This window comes from Pongo abelii, chromosome 15 (genome assembly GCF_028885655.2).
Source record: "Pongo abelii isolate AG06213 chromosome 15, NHGRI_mPonAbe1-v2.0_pri, whole genome shotgun sequence".
NCBI lineage: Eukaryota > Metazoa > Chordata > Mammalia > Primates > Hominidae > Pongo > Pongo abelii.
In genome coordinates this window covers 38,085,869-38,113,641 of record NC_072000.2, presented here as the reverse complement: position 1 = coordinate 38,113,641, position 27,773 = coordinate 38,085,869, and the positions used below count along the sequence as shown (strand labels likewise).

Here is a 27,773-nt window from a genome sequence, read left to right as displayed (position 1 = left end):
CTCCGGCTAGCGTGGGCGATGCCCGGGCGGGGAAACGGGAGGGGACGGCGCGACGCGAGGTAGCGGCCTGGCCAATGAGCGCGGGTCGGGCGGGGCTCGGGGCCGGCGGCCGGGGCGCGCGCGGGGCTGGGCGTGCCGCGGGTGACGGCGGGGCCGGGCGGGCCAATGGGCGCTGGGTGGCGGGCGGGCGGGCCTGGAGGCCGGGGGCTTTAGGACGTGAGCGGGCGGCCGGCCGGACAGACTGACGTGTGAGCTGCATCGCGGGAGGCGCATGGCTGGGATGGCGCTGGCGCGGGCCTGGAAGCAGATGTCCTGGTTCTACTACCAGTACCTGCTGGTCACTGCGCTCTACATGCTGGAGCCCTGGGAGCGGACGGTGTTCAGTATCCTGTCCGGGCCGCGGGCGCGGGGGCCGGGCTGGGGGCGCGGGCCGCGGGGCCGCATTTCCCAGGCCCCGGGCCTGGGGTGGAGGTTGGAGCGGCGGCCCCGCCGGTCCTGTGCACGGAAGCCGGGGGTGCAGGGGGAGGTCTGGGGGCCGAGGGCGGCGCTCGCGGGGTTAAGTGGGGGGTGGGGGAGACGAGAACTCTTGAGATCCGGGGTCACCTGTGAGTCGCTGGACCCAAGGGGGAAGCGTCTTGATTCCTGGAGGAAATCTCCGAGGGTGATGTGTAGCCCAGTGTGTCGCCTGCACTTCGGCCGCAACTGCCTTTGGTTCAGTCCCCTGTTCCTGTAGGAGGCGGGGATCATGTAACAGTGGAGCATATCGCTCCCGGCTTGGACGCCTTTGACCTTTAAGTGTTCCTGATTTAGTTGGCTTCGGGTCTACCAAGAATTCTAATCAGTTAACCAGCTCTTAAGCCAGGTTCTGAATTTGTAGGCGTGACACTACAGTAGTTTTTGAAAGCAGTTTAAGTTATTGTATCTTTTTGGTCTTCAAGGTGGGGAGTTTTAAAAGTGTATTTATTGCTTCTTTGCACCGTCCGTACAAGTCGGCCCGAGAAGTGGTGCAATTTGTGGTTAATTGTCGGTAGGGTTTGATATTGTGTTTTGGTGGATAGTTAATAAATTCTTGTTAATGACTATTGAGTGGTTACTATAAGCAAAGCATTTGTGCAAAGCACGTTGTCTGTATCTTAACTCATCTAACTTTGAGAACTTCAATTAATAACTCAGGGTTGTGAAGATAGACTCCCTGAAAGTCTGATGTTTCTTGTCTCTGCTTGTCCATATTGACATCCTTTGATGATATTCTTGCAGATTAAATACTGATAATGAATGAGATGTAACTTTTAAAAAACTCAGGCCAATACAAAACATGTTTAGTTTATCCACGTTCTCTCTTTTTCAGTGTGGTTTAGTTGGAGTAGCTTACTTCAGAATAACTTTGTGAATGCATTGTTGCATTCCAGTGAGTGACTGAGGTAATTTCATTGCAAGCCTTATCAAGTGTGTTTATTTGTTTTGAAATAGCTTAAGGTTGTACTCAAAGCTGAGTCTTTTGTTTAAGCACTTTTGAGGAATTTGAGATGCTTTCAAAGCAGTTTATTTATTACTGTTGGCATTTCTTTCCAAACCTGGAATTTAAGAACCAGAATGCATATTTTGGATTTAGACTCTGAATATAGTTTGCTTTGATTTCCCGCACCATTTATTTGTAGCTGCAGTTTAGTCTCACTCTTTAGGGCTCGCAGGGTCATGCCTTGTAAAATATATACTTAAATGCATATTTAATAGAAGTCTCACAGTAGAAGCAAGTATATCTTGACTGACATAACACATCCTAAAATTAATTTAAACAATACCGAGTTAAATTGAAACTCTTTAAATCAGAGGTTGAATGTAGAGTGCACTATTAGAATCTAGTATAGATTTTACACCTAAAAGCTTTTACACCTAAAATCTAATATAGATTTTACACACTAAAATGCTACAGTTATCAATGATGTTAAGATTTTTCTGTTATGTTGCAATAGTGATAGTGTCCTATAAATAACTAGGTGATGGCTTTTTTGGGGGATGGAGAAATAAATTATGAAATGAAATATAGTGCCTTAGTAGATATTTGCCTTTAATGTTTTTGAGTTACCATTGGTTTAGCAACAAGTAGTTTCGATTTTTTTTTCAAATAGGTGAGAACTGCAACCAACTGACATCCAATATTATGGAACCTTATGATTTTAAACTTAAGAAAAAAAATCTTATTTCAAATTTCATGTTATTGAATTAACTCAGGTTAGAAATGCAATCGTCTGACATAAGCCAGTCTTGAATTACTATCAGCTGTTGTATTTATATTTTTCCACTTCAACTTCTAGAATCATTTAAAACTATCTGATAGTTTGGAACATCAATTTGAAATTGAATCCTCATTTTAGCTTGGTGGAAAGAACTGAATGAGAAAACTGGATTTTTTTCCTTACTTGTCAGGAGGCTTACTCTGAAGTAGTTTGAATTTCATAAATCCATTAATGATTAGTAAGCTTCACCCAGAACTAATTTGTGGCCAGCTACATGGTTTTGGAAAGAGGCATACTTTCTACAGCTTAAACATTACATTCAACTTAATCATCAATCCTAGAAACCTAAAATTTAGAGAAATTTGCCTCTGCCTGTCTGAAAATTTGTCTCTGAGTTAAAAGTCCTGAACAGAGGAAGACTTTAGATTGATTTCTTTTCTTTGTGTGTGTGTGTGTGTGTGACAGAGTTTTGCTCTTGTTGCCCAGGCTGGAGTGTAATGTCACCATCTTGGCTCACTGCAACCTCCGCCTCCTAGGTTCAAGTGATTCTCCTGCCTCAGCCTCCAGAATAGCTGGGATTACAGGCACCTGCCACCATGCAGGCTAATTTTTGTATTTTTAGTAGAGATGGGGTTTCGCCATGTTGGCCAGGCTGGTCTCGAACTCCTGACCTCAAGTGATCTGCCCGCTGCAGCCTCCCAAAATGCTGGGATTACAGGCATGAGCTACCACGCCTGGCCAGATTAATTTTCTTTTTTTTCTTTTTCTTTTTTTTTTTTTGAGACGGTGTCTCGCTCTGTCGCCGAGGCTGGAGTGTGGTGGCGCAATCTTGGCTCACTGCAACCTTTGCATCCCGGATTCAAGCGATTCTTCTGCTTCAGCCTCCTGAGGTAGCTGGGATTACAGGTGCCCACCACCACGCCCAGCTAATTTTTGTATTTTTAATAGAGCCGGGGTTGGGGGTGGGGTGGGGGAGTGGTTTTACCATGTTGGCCAGTCTGGTCTCAAACTCCTGACCTCAAGTGATCTGCCTGCCTTGGCCTCCCAAAAGTGCTGGGATTACAGGTGTGAGCCACTGCACCTGGCCCAGATTAATTTCTTAAAGAGGATAGATGCATTAGTTTACATTTCCTTGCTATATAATGCATTTTAAAAAATTTGAAGTTGTGGGCCGAGTGTGGTGGTGGGTGCCTGAAATCCCACTACTCGGGAGGCTGAGGCAGGAGAATTGCTTGAACCCAGGAGGCAGAGGTTGCAGTGAGCCGAGATCACGCCACCGCACTCCAGCCTCAGTGACAGAGCGAGACTCTGTCTCAAAAAAAAAAAAAAAAAGAAGTTGTAATTTCAGGGGAAATTGATAACGTACTATCTCTATACTTTCCAGGGGCATCCTTGAGCATCTGAATGGATGTTTAGAAATTATTTGCTTCTTGACTTCCCAAATCAAATAGCTAGAAGTTAGTTAAAAGCTGTTGTAAATTGAAAGTCAATCTTGGCCGGGTGCGGTGGTGTTTCACCAGTCTGGCCAACATGGTGAAACCCCATCTCTACAAAAAAAAAAAAAAAAAAAAAAAATTAGCCAGATGTGGTGGTGCACGCCTGTAGTCCCAGCTACTTGGGAGGCTGAGGCAGGAGAATCGCTTGAACCCAGGAGGCAAAGGTTGCAGTGAGCCGAGATCATGCCACTGCGCTGCAGCCTGGGCCACAGAGCAAGACTCCATCTCAAAAAAAAAAAAAGAAAAGAAAGTCAATCTCAGGCCTGGGGCGGTAGCTCACACCTGTAATCCCAGCACTCTGAGAGGCCAAGGTGGGCAGATAGCAGGAGTCCAGGAATATGAGACCAGCCTAGAAAACATGGTGAAATTCTGTCTCTACTAAAAATGCAAATATTAGCTGGATGTAGTAGTGTATGCCAGCTACTTTGGTGGCTGAGGCACCAGAATCTCTTGAAACCGGGAGGCGGAGGTTGCAGTGAGCTGAGATGGCGCCGCTGCACTCCAGCCTAGGTGACAGCCTGTTCAAAAGAAAAAAAAAATCTCAATTGAATATAAGTATTTTTGAACTTACCTATGTAAGGAAATTGCGATTTATAAAAAAGATTTTAAGATGTGTTTTTAAGGAAAAGCATCTATTGGGTCAAGTCAGACACATTGTAAATAGTTCTTGAAACAGTAAGATTTATAAATGAGTTTTGTAAATTCTTCCTCACTAGGGCCTGTATGCTAAGTTTTCTTTTACCATTTGTCTTTTCTTTTCTTTCTTTGTATTTTTTTTTTTTTTCGAGACAATCTTGCTCTGTCACCCAGGCTGGAGTGCAGTGGTGCGATCTCAGTTTACTGCAACCTCTGCCTCTGGGATTCAGGCGATTCTCCTGCCTCAGCCTCCCGAGTAGCTGGGACTACAGGCCGTGCCACCATGCCCGGCTAAATTTTTGTATTTTTAGTTGAGGTGGGGTTTCACCATGTTAGCCAGGCTGGTCTTGAACTCCTGACCTCAAGTGATCCACCCACTTCAGCTTCCCGAAGTGCTGGGATTGATTACAAGCATGAGCCAAGATGCCTGGGCTACCGTCTGTCTTCTGATGAGACATTTGAAGTGATACATTAGCTTTTGGTTTGTCAAGGAATATTTGAAGTTTTTCCATGTGCAGACATGTTTCTATCTTACAGAGAAATGGGACATGACACCTGCATTAAGACAAAAGGTAACTAAAAAAGAATCTGATAAGTGCCAATTAGTATTACAGTATATACTACAAAAGGATACCTACCATAGACTGAGAACCACTGACCTCATCTCAGGTGGAAACATTTTTAACATACCTTTCAAAAGTTTCCTTTCCCTACTGGCATCCCAAGGTGGGAAAGAAAAGACCAGGTTTTGTAACCAAGATAGTCTTTTGTAACAGTGAGACACGCCCTAAAGTACCTCACTGGATAACATTGTAACCATTCCTGTTGAGAGTTGAAAAAATTAAAAATAGATTGTTAAAATAATTTGAATCAACTTTGGGAGGCTGAGGTGGGTGGATCACCTGAGGTCAAGAGTTCAAGGCCAGCTTGGCCAACATGGTGAATTCTTGTCTGTACTAAAAATACAAAAATTAGTGGGGCATAGTGGGTGGCACCTGTAGTTCCAGCTACATGGGAGGCTGAGGCAGAAGAATTGCTTGAACCTAAGAAGCGGAGGTTGCAGTGAGCCAAGATTGTGCCATTGTACTTCCAGCCTGGGCAACAGAGCAAATACTTCCTCTCAAAATAATGATGATGATAACAATAATAATAATAATAATCATTTGAATCAGAAGTGTGCTATTTTAATCTTTTTTCCTTTTTTTTTTTTTTTGAGATGGAGTCTTGCTGTGTTGCCCAGGCTGGAGTGCAGTGGCGCGATCTTGGCTCACCGCAACCTCTGCCTCCTGGGTTCAAGCGATTGTCCCTCCTCGCCCTCCCGAGTAGCTGGGACTACAGGTGTGTGCCACAACACCTGGCTAATTTTTGTATTTTTTAGTAGAGACAAGATTTCACCATGTTGGCCAGGCTGGTCTTGAACTCCTGTCCTCAGGTGATCTGCCTGCCTCGGCCTCCCAAAGTGCTGGGATTACAGGCATGAGCTACCACGCCCGGCCTAATCTTGTTTTATTAATTAAAAAATAAAGTCATATTAGTCTATAATCACTGGGCTATATTTGCCCATCTCTCTGCTGCTGCTGATGTTTTTCATTTTCAGCAAAATGTGGGCAGTTTTTTGGTTTATGTTAGAAATTAGATTCCCCCTGAAAGACAGTTCATGGGTCTTGAAAACATTTTTTTCCCACTTTTAAACCACGGTGCTGGGCACACAAATAATTCTTAAAAAACAGTTGTTTATATATTGATTTGTTATTTTATTTTATTAATTTATTATTTTTTTGAGACAGGGTTTTGCACTTGTTGCCCAGGCTGGAGTGCAATGGCGTGATCTCGGCTCACTGCAATCTCTGCCTCCCGGGTTCAAGTGATACTCCTGCCTCAGCCTCCCAAGTAGCTGGGATAACAGGCATGCATCACCACGCCAGGCTAATTTTTTGTATTTTTAGTAGAGACGGGGTTTCACCATGTTAGCCAAGATAGTCTCGATCTCCTGACCTCGTGATCCGCCTGCCTCCGCCTCCCAAAGTGCTGGGATTACGGGAGTGAGCCACCGCGCCCGGCCACAAATTTTAAGCTGTATGTTATTTTCAGTAGCAACTAAATTATTTTCTTAGATTTTTGCTGTATCCTCAGATGCTTACAACTTAGAATTAAAAAGGACTTTTTTTTTTGAGATGGAGTCTTGCTCTGTTGCCCAGGCTGGAGTACAGTGGCATGATCTCAGCTCACTGCAACCTCTGCCTCCTGGGTTCAAGCAATCCTCATTCCTCAGCCTCCCGAATAGCTAGGATTACAGTTGAACGCTGCCATGCCCGGGTAATTTTTGTATTTTTAGTAGAGACGGGGTTTCACCATGTTGGCCAGGCTGGTCTTGAACTCCTGACCTCATGTGATCCTCTCCCCTCGGCTTCCCAAAGTGCTGGGGTTACAGGTGTGAGCCACTGTGCCTGGCCAAAAAGGACTTTTTTTGCATCTCAATATACTAGAGTAATTAAAGTATTTGGGAGTTTGGAAAATATGAATTTTAAGTTGTAAGTAAAATAGATTATACATCCTTATGGTTGAAGACACGAAAGATACAAAAAGGTAGTTGTTGACACAGTCTTCCTTCCACCCCTGCCTGGGCCACCCTGGGACAACCAGTGTCAGCAGTTTCCTATGCATCTCTCCTGAGATATTCTGTGAATATATAAAAAATATACTCCTTTTTTTTTTTTTTTTATGAGACGGAGTTTCGCTCTTTTGCTCAGGCTAGAGTGCAGTGGCACGATCTTGGCTCCTTGCAACCTCCGCCTTCTGGTTTCAAGCGCTTCTCTTGCATCAGCCTCCTCAGTAGCTGGGATTACAGGCGCCCGCCACCATACCCTGCTGATTTTTTTTTTTTTTTAAATAATAACCCTGCTGATTTTTTGTATTTTTAGTAGAGATGGGGTTTCACCATGTTAGCCAGGCTGGTCTCGAACTCTCGACCTCGTGATCCGCCCGCCTCGGCCTCCCAAAGTGCTGGGATTACAGGTGTGAGCCATCTTGCCCGGCTCCTATTTTTTTTTTTTTCTCAAGATGGAGTCTTGATCTGTCACTTAGGCTGGAGTGCAGTGGCACAATCTTGGCTCACTGTAGCCTCCGCCTCCTGGGTTAAAGCAATTCTCCTGCCTCAGCCTCCCGAGTAGCTGGGATTACAGGCACCTGCCACCACACCTGACCAATTTTTGTATTTTTAGTAGAGAAGGGGTTTTACTGTGTTGGCCAGCCTGGTCTCGAACTCCTGACCTCAAGTGACTCACCCACCTTGGCCTCCCAAAGTTCTGGGATTACAGGCATGAGCCACTGCACCTGGCTGGGAAATGTACAATTGTAAGATTAGGAAGTAATGTGGGAGAAGTGAATACATTTATAAGGGAGGATGGGAAGGACAACCAGCAAACCACAAGAATTCTCAGACAGATCAAGCTCTGGGGGTACAGTGGAAGCAGACCACCTTTAACCGGATTCTCCTTAAACTATCCTAACCTCATGGAAAGTTGTCTTGTTACCTCTAGGGCCCCACTGCTTTAGTTTGAAGAAAACTGCTCTAGCCTGTTTTACATGTTAGCCTTTATATTTGGCTGATTCAGTGAGAATGTTAGGATATCTGTTAACTGTACTCCTTAGAATATTAACTTTTTCTGTAGTAGTTTTTGGTTGGTAAAGATTGAAAATAATGAAAACTGTGCTTAACAAGAACTAAATGGTCTATACCAGGACAGGCAGAGAAAGTGATGGTTGGGTTAATGGCAGTGGGAACAGACCACACGTTGATATTCTGCAGCAGTGTTTCAGCATGTGATTCTAGTGATTTGTGAGTAGTGATCACTATAGGTCCTGTCTCCATTTTCTTAAAGACTTTATGATTCCTCCAGACTATGAGTGTTGTAACATTTTGGCACATAGGAGCTAAGTTAGATTTTTTTTCCCCCTAAAACAGGGTCTTGCTCTGTTGCCCAGGCTGGAGTTCAGTGGCTGGCATGATCTTTAGTTCACTGTACCCTTGAACTCCTGGCTTAAGTAATCTTCCCGCCTCAGCTTCCCAAGTAGTGGGGACTACAGGCACACACCACCATGCCTGACTAATTTTTAAATTTTTAGTAGAGACAGGGTCTCACTATGTTGCCTAGGTTAGTCTTGAACTCCTGACCTCAAGCAGTCCTCCTGCCTCAGCTTTCCAAAGTGCTGGGATTACAGGTGTTAACCATCGGACCTGGCCTCTTTTTTTTTTTTTTTTAAAGAACAAACCCCAAATGCTCAAATTTAGTAATTTAAGCTATGTGTTCTAGAAGATGTACTTGATAGAGGATATATGCTTTTTATAAATTGGAATGTTGAAAAAATAGTAGTTATGATCAGTAGTTATGAGAAATAGCAGTTTTACTAATACAAGGATTTTGGTCAGCATGTATTAGATATGTTTCTGAAAAATTGCAAAATAATAGGGTTTATGGGAAAATAATATTGAGTCAGACCACTCAAAATGTATGCAATTTAGTAAGCAAGCACTAACAAACACAATACTTGGCATCTTGAGGGAATAACTTGGATGTCCCAGACAGGCAGGCAGCTCAGCTTCACTGGAAGCTGCCCGAGAGGACATGAACAAAGCATGGACAAAGTTGAATGGAAATGTCAGCAGTAGGTGCTGATGTAATACAGACAGTGTGGGCTGCCATTGAGGCAGTGTAGGGGCAGTGCCACCTGCCACACTAGCTGAGAGCTGTGCTACCCTGGAGGTGCCTTTCTCTGAAGAGGGAGACTGGGTGCAAATGCGAATTTCTAATTTTCTTAAAATAGAGTTAAAAGGACTTCTGCCTGTATAGCAGCTGAGTTGAGAGATGTTTCCTGCTGAAGGTAATACAGTTGACCCTTGATCCACTTGGGGGTTAGGAGTACTGCCCCCAGGCCCTCATCCTCACCCTGCAGGCAGTTGAAAATCTGTGTACAACTTTTGACTCCCCAGAAACTTTACTAATAGTCTACTTTTGACTGGAGCCTTACTGATAACATTAACAGTCGATTAACACATATTTTGTATGTTATATGTGTTATATACTGTATTCTTACAGTAACGTAAGCTAGAGGAAAGAAAATCATAAGGAGGAGGAAGAGGGGTTGGTCTTGCTGTTTCAGGGGTGGCAGAGGCAGAAGAAAATCCATGTGTAAGTAGACCTGCACAGTTCAAACCCATGTTTTCAAGGGTCACCTAATTATTTTCCCATTAATCTGCTCCCCTAAATGATGAAATATCCCATATGAAGGAATACAGCTCCTATACTATACTAGTCATATGTGAGTTATGTGATGTTACAGAAACATGTACTGTAGCAGAACAGATTATGTTTCAGAGCAGACTGGGAAATTTTTCCCCATAACACTGGGACTTCAAATCTTCCTGAGGGTAATAGAAGCTCAAATCAATAAAGGTGTGCCAGAGACACCATAACCTTAGTGTCTCTGGGATTAAAGCTACAAACCATTTACAGGATTTTAGTCCACAGTGAAAAATTTTCAGTTCGTGATGATTACTCATTTCAGCAGCATGCTTTGTTGTTTGTTTAGTTTTAAAAGAGCTTGTCATCAAGTTGTAGTTTCTGAAAACAATTTTCATACTTGGGTTTGTATAATCAGCACACTATAGAAAGCTTAGAGAATGGATTTTGCTTGCTAAACACTAACTTCTGATGGTGATGTGCTATCCTTTAACATGACCCTTGAATATCAAATTGGTTAACATACAGAGGACTGTGACAGTATAATATTGTGACAGTATAATGTTTTCCACTTGCTTCAATGTAAGAAAACTGGAAAAGTATCAAGAGATAGTCGATATATCTAGGAAAAATTAACTTCCTTTTTTTTGAGATGGAGTCTCACTCTGTTGCCCAGGCTGGAGTGCAGTGGCGTGATCTCGGCTCACTGCAACTTCCGCCTCCTGGGTTCAAGCGATTCTCATGCCTTAGCCTCCCGAGTAGCTGGGATTACAGGTGTGCGCCACTGCGTCTGGCTAATTTTTGTATTTTTTTTGGTCTGACGTCAGGTGATATGCCCGCCCCGGCCTCCCAAAGTGCTGGCATGGGATTACAGGCGTGAGCCACCACGCTATGCACTTTCTTTACATTTCTGTTGGTGATGATCTGCAGTTTTTTGAGGTCAAAGGAAAAGAAAACTACAGTAATAAGGAAGCTTTCCTGTTTGGGGCTTCATTCGGTAGCCTGCAGCTGCTTTCACTTAGGGCTTTGATTGCTTTTCAGTAAACAGCATATGATAATACTTCGTCAAATGCTTTGTTTTCTTTTTTCATTAAGATGATTTCTTAGATTTATCACAACTCTTGAGTATTTCTAAGGTTAAATAGCATTTTAGAATTGATTTTTTTTTTTTTTTGGAAACAGAGTCTCGTTCTGTCGCCTAGGCTGGAGTGCAGTGGCGCGATCTCACTGCAAGCTCCGCCTCCCGGGTTCACGCCATTCTCCTGCCCCAGCCTCCCAAGTAGCTGGGACTACAGGTGCCCGCCACTATGGCCGGTTAATTTTTTGTATTTTTAGTAGAGACGGGGTTTCACCATGTTAGCCAGGATGGTCTCGATCTCCTGACCTCGTGATCTGCCCGCCTTGGCCTCCCAAAGTGCTGGGATTACAGGTGTGAGCCACCACGCCCCGCCTAGAATTGATTTTACAAAAGAAATTTGATTAATATAGGATTGGATTGCTTTAAATGTTGTTTTAGCTTTGCTTTTTAATGTGACTAAATCATTTAGTCACATTTAATGTCATTTAATGTGACTTAAATCATTGAAATCATTTAGACTAGTGAAGATGTATAAGTCATACCCACTGGAACAAAGGTCTATGACCTTTTCCCAATGAGAAACTGCCTTTAATTTTTCCAAAGTCTTGTGATTAGATTACTAAAGTGGGTGATGATAGTTTAGAGTTACTGATTGGAACAGGAAATGTTAGTTGCTATGGTTTTGTTTCTAATGTACTGTATTTATATGTGAAGCATTTCCTCTATTACAGGACTTTTTTTTTTTTTTTTAAGTTGCTGATGATCATCTTTTTATGGGCCAAAAAAAAAAAATCTTTATTTCTTTCCTAGCTTGCTGGAAACTTAGCTTATGTTTAGGAGATTCCTCTTAAAGAAAGAGAAAACAACATACAGATTCTATATATGGCTTCACATCTACTTGCTTTTATGTCCATGGAACCCATAAAATATTTATGTTATGCCCAGGTTATGAATAACTTCTGATTGTTCATTCAGCCCTTGAACAAACATTTATCTTCAGCACCTGCACAGTATCCTGTCACATTATTTGCTCAGTTCTGGGCTGGTTCATGAAGCAACTGCTTTACCGAGCAATGTACTATGGCTGGAAGCAAAGGCTCAGTAGAGGTGCTCTGTCAAACACTTAAAAGTCACTGTTTAGAGACAAGTCATAAACACAAAACAGAACAGCCCATTTTTTAGTTTTTGAGGTTGTATTCTAGATTGCACTTTGTTCTCTATTGCTTGAGTCGTGGAACCTCCTCTAGAATATAGACCTGATTAATTTGTATACAGCTACTGGCACTTATGCAAACAACAAGAAGAGTTCGGTAAATAGAAAGATTACTCTATTACTTTGTATATTACCTTCCAATATATGTGTATTGCATAAAACTGATTAATTTTTACATTTTTTCTTTGTACATGTGAAACAGAAGATTGCTTTATGGATGATTGACAGGTGGTACCTAAATGTCCTCTTCAAACAAGTGGGATCCTAAAATGTTAATGAAAGAAAGGACCTCATTTTATGAAGAAACTCAGGTCCAGAGATGTTGTGTCATCCCAGGATTACACTGTAAATTAATAACAAATTAGTAGCAGGATGAACTTGGGCAAACATAGGTCTAAGTCATGACGTTAAATGCTCAAACCCTCAAAGAACAGTTTTAATGAGGATTACATTGCCTTCTCTTGCAGAATAGGTTCGATTCTGAATTCTCACAACCCTGAAAGATAGGTGATGTGTGTCCACATTTTATTGATAAGGAGACTAGTGTTCAGAGAGCTTTTGACACAAACAGGGATGGCAGAGTTACGACTCAAACCTGGGTGTCTTCCAGTGCTGTACTGTTTCTCCTACCCATTTCTTAAAACTCACAGTGTGTCAAGGATACTTTAAATTTTGAGAGGCTTGTTACAGAATGAGATGGATTGAGGAATCTATACCAGATAGCAAATTATAGCTGGTATACTCTGTTATGTATATGTTTAGCTTTGTGAGAGCACTTCCAAGTGTCACAATAAAACCAATGCCTAGGTTGGGTGTGGTGGCTCACGCCTATAATCCCAGCACTTTGGGAGACTGAGGTGGGTGGATCACCTGAGGCCAGGAGTTCGAGACCAGCCTGGCCAACATGGTGAAACCCCGTCTCTACTAAAAATATAAAAATTAGCTGGGTGTAGTGGCACGTGCCTGTAATTCCAGCTACTCGGGAGGCTGAGGCAGAAGAATCACTTGAACCTGGGAGGTGGAGGTTGCAGTAAGCCAAGATCCGCCATTGCACTCAGGCCTGGATACAGAGCAAGACATTGTCTCAAAAAAAAAAAAAAAAAAAAGGGAGGCTGGGTGCAGTGGCTCATGCCTGTAATCCCAGCATTTTGGGAGGCCGAGGCGGGTGGATCACGAGGTCAGGTGACTGAGAAATTAAAATTTTTGTTTTTTTTTCGAGACAGGGTGTCAGTCATCTAGGCTAGAGTGCAGTAGTGTGATCTCAACTTACAGCAACCTCTGCTTTCTGGGCTCTAGCGATATTCCTGCCTCATCCTCCTGAGTATCTGGGATTACAGGCGTATATCACTATGCCTGGCTAATAGTTTTTTTTTGTAGAGACAGGGTTTCACTATTGTTGCCCAGGCTGGTCTTAAACTCTTGGCCTCAAGTGATCCTCCCATCTTGGCCTCCCAAAATGCTGGGATTATAGGTGTGAACCACCACACCCGGCCTGCATTTTTTGATTATTAGAAGTTCCTCACTGTCCTGTTATCTGCTTATTCACTCACTGTGTCCCTGTAGAGCTAATTTATTATTTTTAAAAAATCTTTTTATCTTTTTAGATAGAGTCTCACTCTGTCATCCAGGCTGGAATACAGCCGTGTGATCTCAGCTCACTGTAGCCTCAACCTCCCAGGCTCAAGTGATCCTCCCACGTCTGTCTCCAGAGTAGCTGGGACTACAGGTGGGTGCCACCATGCCCAGCTAATTTTTTAATTTTTTTGTAAAAGAGATGAGGTTTTGCCATGTTGCCCAGGCTGGTCTCATATTCTTGGTGTTAATGGTGGAGGGTATCCTGGTTCTTGGCGTCTTGAACAAAGAATTGGTCAAAATGCACAAACAAAGCAAGGAAGGAATGAAGGGTTTTATTGAAAATGAAGGTACACTCCATAATGTGGGAGTCGGCCTGAACATAGGGGCTCAAAGGCCCGGTTACAGAATTTTGGTGAGTTTAAATATCCTCTAGAGGATTCCACTGGTTACTTGGGGTATGCCCTATGTAAATGGAGAGGATGAAGTAAAGTTACAAAGTCATTTACTTGGCCTATACCCTATGGAGAGGATATTTCCTGTCATAGCTGAAGTGTGAATTGGCCTTATGTTCTCTGTCTCCAGACCCTATTTTCCTGCCTCATCTCCCCACTGAGAGATATGATCCCCATAAATCTTTATGGGAGGCAGAGGGACCAATGTTCTTTTTCTGTAACTACTTCATGCTGCCTTGCGGCCTAGTCCCTACCTATTGGGGACCACGGAAATCTCGCCCTGCTCTATCTAGTGAAGGTAGGGTAGCTTTTTTTTTGAGATGCAGTTTTTGCTCTTGTTGCCCAGGCTGGAGTGCAGTGGCATCGTCTTGGCTCACTGCAACCTCCACCTCCCGAGTTCAAGCGATTCTCCTGCCTCAGCCTCCCAAGTAGCTGGGATTACAGGTTACCCACCACCATGCCCAACTAATTTTTGTATTTTTAGTAGAGATGGGATTTCACCATGTTGGCCAGGCTGGTCTTGAACTTCTGACCTCAAGTGATCTGCCCACCTCAGCCTCCCAAAGTGCTGGGATTACATGCGTGAACCACCATGCCCTGCCAGCAGGGTAGTTTCTTGATGGCCAGGGGTGGTGTCTTCACCTGGAATTGGCTGGAACCTTTGTTGCATGATCATCTGAAGCTTGATGGTCTCTAGGCGAGAGGGAATGAATTTGGTTAAAAGATTTAATGGGAACTTCAGAGGTGGATACCTATGCTGTCAGAAATGTTTGTTACAGAGATTTGCAAAAGAAAAAGCAAAACCTTGTCTGTTCTAGAACCCATGTGTTTCCCTAAAGTCTTAGCACAAACAACCCCGTTTTGGTTTGGTTTGGTCTGTTGGGGCCCAGTGCATGAACTTGGTCCAAAACAATGGCCTTCCACAATTTTGTTGAAAAAATTCTCCCTTTTTGTTCAGGTTCTCACTTAGGTTAGAGTTTGACCAAAACTTAGGGCCGTAGCACCACTCTCAGTTACCATCATTTTCGTTTCCAGTCTCAGCACATGATTTATAGGTTAAGTCCTCATGGTTGCACATTTCCTTCAGCTCCTGTCATTCCACTTGAAGAGAGATCATATGACATTCTAGAGATGGCTGCATGCAAGCATTGAAAACCTTTGCGACAATACAGCACTCCAGGGAGACGATTATTATGACTGTTGGGAGGATAATACCAAGAGTTTGGAGTATGCTCCTTACCCGGGTGCCCATACCAAACCACCCAAAATTATGTAAATTAAAGAATGAGCTGGATGAAGAGTCTACTTGCTTGACCAAATGGTTTTTTTTTTTTTTTTTTTTTTTTAAGAGATGGAGTCTCGCTCTGTCACCCAGGCTGGAGTGCCATGGCACAATCTTGGCTCACTGAAACCTCCACCTCACAGATTTAAGCGATTCTCCTGCCTCAGCCTCCCGAGTAGCTGGGATTACAGGTGCCTGCCACCACGGCCGGCTAATTTTTGTATTTTTAGTAGAGATGAGGTTTCACTATGTTGGCCAGGCTGGTCTTGTACTCCTGACCTCAGGTAATCTACCTGCCTCGGCCTCTCAAAGTGCTGTGATTACAGGCGTGAGCCACTGCGCCCAGCTGACTAAGTGGTCTTTTCATTAATCCCCTACAACTGAATTTTTATAACCTGCATTCTGTGTATTTCTCAATAGGCCACAGGTGCCAGCAGCTGCACAGATACTTCTCTGTTTAGCCAATTCTGTTATTTAGCATAACTTTCACAAGAGAATTTAAAGTCTGTTGTGTGATGATAGCCTTTAAAGTAGAATGTGCTAGAGAGCCAATCACGAGGAATACATTTCCAATCATTGCTTCTTTCACTTTAAACCATGGAAAAAGAGCCAAATAACTGATGCCCTTCTAGAAGAGTGAAGGCCTCCTGGCAATGTTCTCTTTAACCCATGATGTGGGTTAAGAGGAGTGAACCAGTGTTTTATTTTCGACTGATTGTGAGGCAATGTATATACCTTTAAGGTTTCTTACCTACATTGGGCCTTCATTTTTTTCTGTCAAAGTATAAGTTTATCCAGGTAGAAGGCTGGCTGCAGACTCCTTCATAAATAAAAGTATACTCCATAAATGCACATAGCAGACCCCTTTTCCACTTCTATTGTTTGTAGAGATGTAGGCAAGAAAAAAATATTCAAAGATAAGAGTTTCATGATAGTAGAAGTCTTAATCTGGAAAAGCTGTTCACATCAAGGATGCTATCTTCTTGGGAGAAATTTCCCTGGTTAGCTTTATCTCAAAGGTTCCAATGGATGCAGTTCCAAAAGCGTGCAGGGACCCCTCTCAGTTGCGAGACCATGAACCCAAAGCCCAAGGTCCCAAAGTTTTGTTGTAGTGTGGATGGGGAGGACAGTCTTTCTCTGATGTTCTCAGAAGGTTCAAACGATAAAAAGCTTTTTTTACCTGGTGAAAATACACTGTAGCGTAGTAATCTACTGTTACAACATCAGCCCTCTTGCATGGGAAAGCTTTTATACGACCAGATGTCAGTGGAATGAAATCGCTTTATAACATATTTAAATGGCCCACCAGGTGACCAAATGTACATGAAGCTTTAATTGTCTTCCCAGTAATATGGGACCAAGCATTGGTTATAAACTGTTTTAAACAATTTTAGTATCAACTGGTTTGATTTGGTTATTTCTGTGGTTTACAATAACTTAACATAATAACCATAATTATAGTTGATAGCATATACTTAGACATTAGAATTTTAGAAATCCCATACAATTTTGGAACATATATTAGTATTATTCACAAAAATGTAACCTAAAGAAGATTGAACATCGTTTTGGCAATCCCATGTACGTAAACATGTCAAATAATCCTGTTTACCTCTTTTCTGGATGTTTTCAGGGACCCTCTGATCCATCCAGAAAGCCAGGCATTAGGAAAGACAATTTTGAAACTGAAGTTTGATTTTGGAATTCCAGATTACCATATATTATATATTTTGCCAAAATGATGACTCAGAAATTTTATTTTATTTTATTTTATTTTATTTTATTTATTTATTTTTTTTGAGACAGAGTCTTGGTCTGTCACCCAGGCTTTAGTGCAGTGGTGTGATCTCGGCTCACTGCAACCTCTGCCACCTAGGTTTAAGCAATTCTCCTGCCTCAGCCTCCTGAGTAGCTGGGATTACAGGTGCATGCCACCACGCCCGGCTAGTTTTTTATGTTTCATAGACAGGGTTTGGCCATGTTGGCCAAGCTGGTCTCGAACTCCTGACCTCAGGTGATCCACCTGCTTTGGCCTCCCAAAGTGTTGGGATTACAGGCGTGAGCCCCTGTGCCTGGCCTGGAAACTTTAAAGAAGCAAAAACCTTTATAACCTTTTACCAAAAAGAAAAAAAAATTTTTTTCTACTATTTTTAGACACCTTGCATGTAAAACTGTTTTTAGTAGTCTTTCTTAAATTTTTTTTTTAGAGGGAGCCTGGCTCTGTTGCCCAGGCTAGGGTGCAATGGTGTGATCTTGGCTCACTGCAACCTCTGCTCCAAGTTCAAGTGATTCTCGTGCCTCAGCCTCCCAAGTAGCTGGGATTACAGGCGCCCACCACCACGCCTGGCTAACTTCTATATTTTTAGTTGAGATGGGGTTTCACCATGTTGGCCAGGCTGGTCTCAAACTCCTGACTTCAGGTGATCCGCCCTCTTTGGTCTCTCAAAGTGTTGGGATTACAGGCATGAGCCATCGCGCCTGACCTGTTTCTGGTAGTCTTAATTGCATGTTACAATGATGACTCTTAGCAATTTTTTTTTTTTGAGACAGAGTGTTGTCCTGTGGCCCAGGCTGGAGTACAATGGCGCGATCTCGACTCACTGCAGCCTCCACCTCCTGGGTTCAGACGATTCTACTGCCTCAGCCTCCCGAGTAGCTGGAGTTACAGGCACCTGCCACCACGCCCAGCTAATTTTTGTATTTTCAGTAGACACGGTTTCACCATGTTGGCCAAGATGGTCTTCAACTGTTGACCTCGGGATCCACCCGCCTTGGCCTCCCAAAGTGCTGGGATTACAGGTGTGAGCCACCACATCTGGCCCGACTCTTAGCAATTTTAACTTTAGTGTAAAACCTGGTAAGTTATATTCTGATAAGGTTTGACTGTTTCTAGCATAGCTAGGGGTGTGGCCAACACCACATGCCCCTTGGTCTTACCTAGCTGGAAGGCCGGCAAGTTAATTTTCAAAAGCCAAGGAAGCAGTTTATGACCTTAAAGCATTTAGCAAACCTAATATTTGAACACAATTTAGACCAAATGTTTAAATTTTGAAGACATTTTTACCAACAATCTTTAAAACCATCCCATCTTTATTTCCTAAAGATTGCTAAAGTCACATGAACTAAAAGGCATTACACTTTCTACTTTTCTGACAAAATATTTGATTTAAGCTCTTATTATTATTAAACCAATTAATTTAAAACTTTACAGAGGAGATTAACCATTTTGCACAGAGAAAAAGCGGGCCAGAGACTGGTAAGAAATTCTTACCCTTTTGCTGGCATGCCAAGTTGCCGGGTTCTCTATCCCTGAGAGGCCCTAGCAATCCTGTTTGTATGCAAACAAACACATTACCATGAATTAAGAATATTCACAAATAGTTTGCAAATTTTGGAGAAATTAGGCAGAGAGAGAGAAAAATATGACTCAAATTCTATTTATGAAAGTATACTCAGCTGGGCACGGTGGCTTATATCTGTAATCCCAGCACTTTGAGAGGCCGAGGCAGGTGGATCACCTGAGGTCAGGAGTTGCAGACTAGCCTGACCAACATGGTGAAACCCCATCTCTACTAAAAATACAAAAATTACCTGGGCGTGGTGGCAGGCACCTGTAATCCCAGCTACTTGGGGGGCTGAAGCAGGAGAATCGCTTGAACCTGGGAGGCAGAGGTTGCAGTGAGCCAAGACTGTGCCACTGCACTCCAGCTGGGTAACAAGAGCAAAACTCCATCTCAAAAAAAAAAAAAAAAAAACCACACACACACACACCTAGACATGTATACACACACACAAAGGAAGATCCAGTAGCTTGGAACCTTAGCCATGAGATAGCAATACAAGCTTGGCAGTTTTACTTTGCCCCAAGAGATAATCCAAGGAAGGCCGTGAACCAAAATTTGGGGTAAAGCAGTCTCCATGACAGTTTGAGTTTTAAAGGCCAAACCTCCCCAGACTCCAAGGAGCACTGGGGCCAAACAGTAGCAAAGGAGCGTATCACCTGTTAACCAGACCCTCTGCTTAGAACTGCAGCACAAAGGCCTGGATACATGTAACACCATCCCACTTTCCCATTCAACAGTAAACTCCAGACTCCAAACAATGTTGGGGCCAAACAGCATTCATTGCAACTGCGAGAGTAAATTCTAAGGAGGGCCTAGTATTAGACCTCAGAACCTCTGCCAAGAGCATCCCGTTTAGGCAGGTTGAGGTCTGCAGGACCCCTGGAGCAGCCTCCTGTGGGGTCCAATCTTGGAGTGCCAGATGTCTCTGACCTTAGGTGGGCACTGGTGCCACATGCAGATTTTCCCCTCCAGAGCCTACTGTGAACTTTAGAAGAATAGCCATAAACTGTAATGAGAACTGGATACTGGGTGGGCCTTTTCCTTAGCCAGTTGAGTTTGATAAAGGAAAAATTTAGTGTAAGAAAAGAAGATTTAAGTCCCCTGAAAAATGGGCGAGTTTGCTCCAAGCTGCACCACATGTAGGGATCAGGGACCGTGTGCGGAAAAGATGAAGAGTCCAGGGCAACTGTAAACAGGTGCTGAGGACTCATGAGGTGGCTCACACCTATAATCCCAGCACTTTGGGAGGCCGAGGTGGGGGGATTGCCCGAGGTCAGGAGTTTGAGACCAGCCTGGCCAACATGGTGAAGCCGCGTCTCTACTAAAAATACAAAAATTAGCCAGGCGTGGTGGCGGGCGCCTGTAATCCCAGCTACTCTGGAGGCTGAGGCAGGAGAATTGCTTGAACCTGGGAGGCGGAGGTTGCAGTGAGCTGAGATTGTGCCACTGTACTCCAGCCTGGGTGACAGAGTAAGACTCTGTCTCCAAAAACAAAAAAACAGCCGCTGAAAGACTGAAAAAGAAAGAAAGGAAAAAAAAAATGGAAAAAGACCCAGGTTTCTTAAGCGAACTGGGCGGTGGTAGTTAGGCTTCTCCACATGGAAACCCCTTAGTTTCACTGGCCATGGCCAGAAACCTGCAGTTGCTTCCATGTTTAGGTGCTACCCACATGGGTCCTGGGTGGGAAAGGAAAAGAGAGAGAGAGGAGAGAGAGAGAGATTCCCCTGTACGGAGCAGAAAAGAAAAGGAGAAAGGAGAAAAAAAAAATCGCAAACTTTGGGCTTACCTCTTCCTCCTGGCTGGCTTGCCAAAATATGTTAACTGTGGAGGGTGTCAAGGTTCTTGGTGTTTTGAACAAAGAATTGGTCAAAATGCACAAACAAAGCAAGGAAGGAATGAAAGGTTTTATTGAAAATGAAAGTACACTCCACAGTTTAGGAGCAGGCTTGAGCATAGGGGCTCAAAGGCCCTGTTACAGAATTTTTGAGAGTTTAAATACCCTCTAGAGGATTCCATTGGTTCCTTGGGGTATGCCCTATGTAGATGGAGAGGGTGAAGTAAAGTTACAAAGTGTTTACTTGGCCTACACCCTACGGGGAGGCTGTTTCCTGTCATAACTGAAGTGTGAATCGGCCTTATGTTCCCTGCCTGCAGACTCTTCTTTCCTGCCTCACTGGTCTCAAGTGATCCACCTGCTTTGAGTTCCCAAAGTGTTGGAATTACAGGCATCAACTGCCTTGCCTGGCAACTTTTTTTTTTTTTTTTGGGAGACAGGGTCTCACTCTGTTACCCATGCTGGAGTGTGTATACAGTCTTGAACTCTAGTATCTTGTATTTTAACCAGGCAAAGAACTTGTTTACGTTTTGATAAGTTATTGTTTCACTTAGAATTAAAAAATCATGCTTTTATAGGCATGTAAAAAATTTAAAAGCTTGACAATTTAATGTTCACAAAATTGAGCTTAAGTTTCAGATTCTTTTTTTAATTTTTTTTTTTTGAGACGGAGTTTTGTTCTTGTTGCCCAGGCTTGAGTGCAGTGGTGCCATCTTGGCTTACCGCAACCTCTGCCTCCTGGGTTCAAGTGATTCTCCTGCCTCAGTCTCCCAAGTAGCTGGGATTACAGGCATGCGCCACCACGCCTGGCTAATTTTGTATTTTTAGTAGAGATGGGGTTTCACCATGTTGGCCAGGCAGATCTCGAACTCCCGACCTCAGGTGATCCACCCGCCTTGGCCTCCCAAAGTGCTGCGATTACAGGTGTAAGCTACCGCGCCCGGCCAAGTTTCAGATTCCTGATTTATAGTGGAATAATCCCTGTTAGGCTAATATGTGCATGTTCCTTAAGTGATATATTCTCCATACTAAATTGAAGAATTAGTACCATAAAGACTATGTAACATACATATTCAGATAGCTGATTTATAGTAATCACTCCTACTGGAGTTGAAATTGAGCCAATGACCTTAAGATGATTACTATACTATTTTCATTTGTTTGGTATATATATTTATAAGGTTTATATAAAAGCTGTAAAAAAGCAAAATTTGTTGTTAAGTACAATATTGCCTGGAAACTGTTTTTGTCTTTTCTGTAGCCATTATCAAGTTTGTCAGCCACAATAATGTGAGGAATATGTAGAAAGTATCATAATGAATCTAGTCACATGAACATCTCTATTCATCAGATGTCTATTTAGCATGTTTTTTTGTTAGATGCTGGAGATACAAAAATAATATTATTTCTCTGTTTAAGGAGTTGATAATTTGAGTGAGATAAGTACATTTACAAATAGGTAATGTCAGGTGGTAAGTGCTGTGTTACTCACTTTCATACAAAGTATTAAAGGAGCTTTATGAGCATTAAGGAATAATTAGTTCTACCAAGGGGTTGGGGTAAGAATGGGAAAAATTATGAATGCCAGGGAAGGCTTGAGGCCTAATACAAGAGGAGATAACTACTGAGCTCCTAGAATTATTAGGTTTTACTAGGGGGAATAGGGCTTTTCATATGTAGGAAAGTATATGGTACAGTGGTTAAGAACACAGATACTTGTAGTTGGACTGATTTGGTTTGGAACTGGCCCCTGTAGTTTGTTGGGGAGGTTACTGGAACTTGATGAAGTGCTTAACTAGTACTAGACACACACTAGACATTCACAAAGTGAAAGATGCTGCTGCCACTGTTATTCTTACTTATATTATTAATAAACAATGAGCAAAGCCAGAGCAGTATGGAAATATATAATGTTTTCTGAGACTTTTGTAATATGACTGCAAGTAGGAAATGTGTATATTAGGGAATGGTTTGGACTGTTGGGAAGTACAGTGGAAAAGTAGCATGGTAGTTGTGGTTGGTCCTCACCTAGGCCTCCTTTCTTTTTTTTTTTTAAGTTAATTTTATTTTTTTTCTTGGTTAGAGACATTGTCTTACTATGTTGCCCAGACTAGTCTCGAACTCCTGAGTTCAAGTAATCCTCCTACCTCGGCCTCCCAAAGTGCTGGAATTACAGGCATGAGCCACTGCACCTAGCTTAAGTCCACTTTAATAGCTGATGTACACCCCCCCCCAGCCTCCGTGAGTGTTGGCTGCTGATGACTTATAGCTCCCCCTTTCTCTAGAGTATTGTCCTCTGCCAAGCAGCTTTCTTGCTTAGGTGGATTTTCTGTATCCCACCCTATAACCAATGATTGACAGATAAGGAGATACAAAAGGTCAGGCCCTTTGTGTCAAAGCAATGCCAACTGTATGGTATAATTTATGCTCTAGAGTGCCCTGTGGGAGCTGAGACTCTGTCCCTACTTAGCTTATGTCCCCTGCTCTATTCTACTCCCTCCCCTTCTGATAAAATTTCCTCAATAAATAGCTTGCAAGTGCTGTCCTGTAGGCATTGGAAACCTAATGCATTTTAAAAGGGTCATTCTAGTAAAGAGGGACATGGAAAGTGGCTAGAAGCCTAAGATGGGAACTTTCTATCATCTAAGTAAAGGATGATAAATGCCTTAATCATTTATCATTGATTAAGGTTAGGGAAGGTGAGATATAAGAGTCATTTGTAGGGGTTGGGGAAGAACTGAGAAGTCATAGATAATTTAAATGTGGGGAGAAGGAATAAAAAACCTTCTAGACTGGATGACTTGGCAAATAGTTGTGTCAATGGGCAAAATAGGACTCGTAGGAAGAGGTAGTTTTGGAGAAGGTTAATGAGTTCAGTTTGAATTTAAGTTACCTTGTTGAATGTCATAGATGGAAATGTACAGTAAATAGGTAGAAATATCTGTCTGCAGTATGGAAAGTGAGGTCAGTTTGACAACATGAAGGTACAGATTGGACATCTGTAATCTGAAAATAAAAAGTCTGAAATGCTCCAAAATCCAAAACTTTTGAGCAACAACATGACAGTCAAAGGAAATGCCCGTTGGAGCATTTTTGATACTGGATTAGGTATGTTCATCTGGTAGGTATAATGCAAATATTATAAATTTAAAAAAAAAATCTGAAATTTGAAATGCTTCTCATCTCAAGCGTTCAGGATAAGGGATACTCAACTTGTAGTTGTTTAAGTTATGAGGGAATGTGGGGCCCAAGACAAAACGATGGGAATTCCATTTTATCATCTGGAACGTTTTCAGCCGCAAGTAACAAAATTGAACAAGCTGCTTTAAGAGTAAAGGGGATTGGCCAGCCAGGCGTGGTGGCTCACACCTGTAATCTCAGCACTTTGGGAGGCTGAGGTGGGAGGATTGCTTGTCCCCAGGAGTTCAAGACCAGCCTGAGCAACATAGGGAGACCCCATCTCTACAAAAATAATAAAGATATCAGCTGGGCGTGGTGGTGCGTATTTGTTGTCCCAGCTACTTGGAAGGCTGTGGTGGGAGGATTGCCTAAGCCTGGGAGGTTGAGGCTGTGGTGAATTATGATTGTGTCACTGCACTCTAGCCTGGACAACAGAGTGAGACCTTGACTCAAAAAAAGTAAAGGGGATTTATTAGTTTAGTACGTAAAAATCCAGTGGTAGGGTGGGATTCAGGGTTTTTTGATGAGGATTCTGACTCTATTTTTCTGTGATTATTTTTGTCCTGCCACCCTCTTGAGTCAGCTTTGTTCTGAATCTTGCTTTCCTCATGTAGGTAAAGTGACTCCAGTGATTGCAAGATTCCATCAGCAAGCTGCTTATTCTAGGAGAGAGCATCTATGTTCTTGAATTCCTGGCAGAATTCCTAAGCTTTGAGCTGATTAATCAGTTTTGATGTAGGGCATTGTTACCAAGAAAAAGAGATCCCTCTAATTGGTTAAGACCAGTCAGGGGTTATCCATGAAGATGGGTTAGTCTAACCAAAAGGGCATGGCTGCTATACTAGGAGGAGAGTTAGAGTGGATGTTTGCAAGGAAAGCACAAAGTTCACTCTTATATATCATCCATCATAAAGGAAAGAGCCAGTGAAAAACAGGGAAATGGTAAGAGAGATTAAAAGAGGGCCTTAGAAAATACCTCAGCCCAGAGTAGAGTTGTGAAGAGTGGAAAGGGTTGTTTTGTTTTGTTTTCTGTTTGTTTTTTGAGACAGGGTCTGGCTCTTGCTCAGGCTGGAGTGCAGTGGTGCCCTTCCGGCTCACTGCAGCCCTGAACTCCTGGGCTCAAGTGATTCTCTCACATCAGCCTCCAGAGTAGCTGGCACTACAGACATAAATGGAAAGGGTTTTGAAGAAGAAGGACTAAAACAGTGTCAATTCAAACAGGCTTTGGATTTGGTGGAGACCACCAGTGACCTTAGAACAATGCCTACAGTCTGGAGGAGTAAGAATCAGATGGTGTGTTGGTGATGAACAAATATATGCCAATGATATAGAAGCGGCAAATGTATATATTTTTCTTTCTCTCTCTCTCTCTTTTTTTTTTTTTTTTTTAAGAAATTAGTAAATAGAAGGTGGCAGTTTAAGGAATAACTGGATTAAGGGGGGTTAAAAAGTAAATTGTAAAAAAAGATTGTGAAAGACTTTCTGCCCTTGTTTGCTGGATGAAGAGAATGAGTTTATGGCTTGAGTCAGGCAGTCTTGGTTTGACCTCTGGCTCTAAAGACAGCTTCCTATATGGCCCTGAACAAGCTACTCAGTTTTCTCAGCTTCTGATTAGTGATGAACATAATAAACATAGGAAAAGCTTTAAGGGTTAAGTAAGATAATGTAATTGTGGAAGAGATTTGTCGACTAACCTGTTACACAAATATTAGTTGGTAGTAAGCACACTGTTTATTTAAACCCTATCTTCCCATGAAAGAATGTAAGTTATTTTAGAAATAATAGTATGTATAGCTGAAAGGTATGTAGAGTTGAGAAAGGGGAAAGGCAAGTGAAAGAGGAGAGAGAGAGAATAATGAGAATATGAATGAATTAATAAAGCATGACCCCAGTTCAAAAACAATTATTCCTCTTAGCATCCTATGTAACTGTGCAAAGCCAAAAGCCCTTAGATTTGACATAATTTTTGCTAGCAGTATTTTGTGTGGCCCCAGAGAGAGGCCTCTTGTTGACTTCCATATATACAGTTTCAGTTCCTTTTGTAATAAAAAGAAAGGAACACAATACAGAAAGGTTATTGTTTAGGTTATCAAGATTACCTTTATTTGAAGTTGTTGCAAATAGTAGCAATAGTGATAATAATGTTTAATAGTGATAATAGCAGTAGCAGTTGCTGTCATTTTATATATCCCTAAGCTAGTGTATGATTGATTTTAGCTTTGTCTGACTCTAAAAATACTTTTAGCCACATTCTAGTCTAATTCTAAAATTCTTTGGTCATACATTCTTATTAGTTAAGTTGGTAGATCTTTTATAGTCATTAAATAGAATTTTATTCCTGTATATTTATTTCTTAGGTAGAACAGTATCACATTCTATGCTTCATTTTAAGCAGTCCTGCCGGGCGCAGTGGCTCATGCCTGTAATCCCAGCACTTTGGGAGGCTGAGGCAGGTGGATCACCTGAGGTCAGGAGTTCAAGACCAGCTGGCCAAGATGGTGAAACCCTGTCTCTACTAAAAATACAAAAATTAGCTGGGCATCGTGGCAGGCGCCTGTAATCCCAGCTACTCAGGAGGCTAAGACAGGAGAATCGCTTGAACCCAGAAGGCAGAGGTTGCAGTGAGCCGAGATCGTGCCATTGCACTCCAGCCTTGGGTAACAAGAGCAAAACTCTGTCTCAAAAAAAAAAAAGAGAGAAACAAACCAAAAAAACGTTTAAAGCAGTCTGATGTTTCCAACTACACAGGGAGAATAACAGTACTTACTTTATTGGTGATAATAAAGATAGAATGAGCTAAAAACAAAACAAAACAAAACCAGCTTAGAATGGTGCCAGGCATGGTTGTTAGTGGCTAGTATTATCATTCTTGTTTTTTTATCAGTGCTTGATATAAATGAGAAAGCACTAAGTGAATGGGTACTTCAACATAAAAGAGTTGTTGAAAACATGTGGAGATTTAGTTTTGAATAAATTAATAATAATAAGTTTCCTTAACTACAACTCAGATTCCATGCTGGTTTCCATTGTGGGGATGGCACTATACACAGGATACGTCTTCATGCCCCAGCACATCATGGCGATATTGCACTACTTTGAAATCGTACAATGACCAAGATGCGACCAGGATCAGAGGTTCCTTGGGGAAGACCCACCCTACGAAGTTGGAATGAGACCATCAGATGTGATAAGAAACTCTTCTAGATGTCAGCATAACCAACCTTATAAAGACTAAAATTCATGAGTAGAACAGGAAAATCATCCTGACTCATGTGTTGTGTTCTTTATTTTTAATTTTCAAAGAGGCTCTTGTATAGCAGTTTTTGTCTATTTTAACATTGTAGTCATTTGTACTTTGATATCAGTATTTTCTTAACCTTTGTGACTGTTTCAATATTACCCCCGTGAAAGCTTTTCTTAATGTAACTTTGAGTACATTTTAATTGCCTTCTATTTTTAAAACTCAAAATCATTAGTTGGGCTTTACTGTTCTTGCTATTGTATGGCATATACATCTGCCTGGATATATTTCTACTCTTGACCAAAGTTTTGTAAGAACAATATAAGATTTCGGGTAGGGGTATGGGGAGGGAAGATATTTTATTGAGAACTACTTACAAAAGATTTATCTGTAAGCTTGAACTCAGGAGTACAGTTTTAGCTATCTAGACTCTAACAGCTTTTGCTTTAAAATTACTAAAGTGTTTCTTAATGAAAAAGAAAAGATCTTGCTAAAGTTAAAATAAGGAAAATTTCACCTTTTAAATATTTAATTCTTATGTGGACTTATTTCCAGAAAACTTTGGTGATAATTCTTGAGACAAAAGGTGGTTAAGTAGCATTATTATGTAATGCTTATATACCATAGAGTTTTTAATAGAAGAGAAATCCGTTTCCTCCGAGGGTCACTTTAACAATATACTTCCTTAAATTTAGTTTAATGATTGTAATGGGTGCTGCATTTGCACATTGCATTAAGTTATGATGAGACGAATTGTTGTTAAAAATTATAGCAAAAAGAAATGTAAACTTGGTTAAAATCCTTTCACTCTTTGTATTGTTTTTTTTAAGGTTTTTATTCCTTAAATGTAAAATGACTACCTAATTTTTTGATGTAAATACATTAAATTCAAAGAGAATAAAAATCAGCTGATGTAGCAGTATATCTTTTCCTTGATGGTTAAATATTGATCTAGTATTTATATT

The 27,773-nt window shown here is 41.9% G+C and overlaps 1 protein-coding gene across 1 annotated transcript; it reads left to right on the top strand.

Moving 5' to 3' along the window:
- The first annotated feature begins 206 nt into the window (after nucleotides 1–206).
- SPTSSA (serine palmitoyltransferase small subunit A) lies at nucleotides 207–27,730 on the top strand. The gene is made up of 2 exons (XM_002824661.5): nucleotides 207–383; nucleotides 26,576–27,730. The coding sequence occupies exons 1-2, from the start codon at nucleotides 272–274 to the stop codon at nucleotides 26,677–26,679; spliced, it is 216 nt and encodes a 71-aa protein (XP_002824707.1). The 5' UTR covers nucleotides 207–271; the 3' UTR covers nucleotides 26,680–27,730.
- Nucleotides 27,731–27,773: the final 43 nt, after the last annotated feature.

What these genes read in the sequence shown, in the direction of transcription:
- SPTSSA (XM_002824661.5), top strand. Translation starts at nt 272, where the DNA reads ATGGCTGGGATGGCGCTGGCGCGGGCCTGGAAGCAGATGTCCTGGTTC. An exon ending in CTGGGAGCGGACGGTGTTCA is followed by an intron (nt 384 to 26,575) that starts GTATCCTGTCCG and finishes ACTACAACTCAG; the next exon opens with ATTCCATGCTGGTTTCCATT.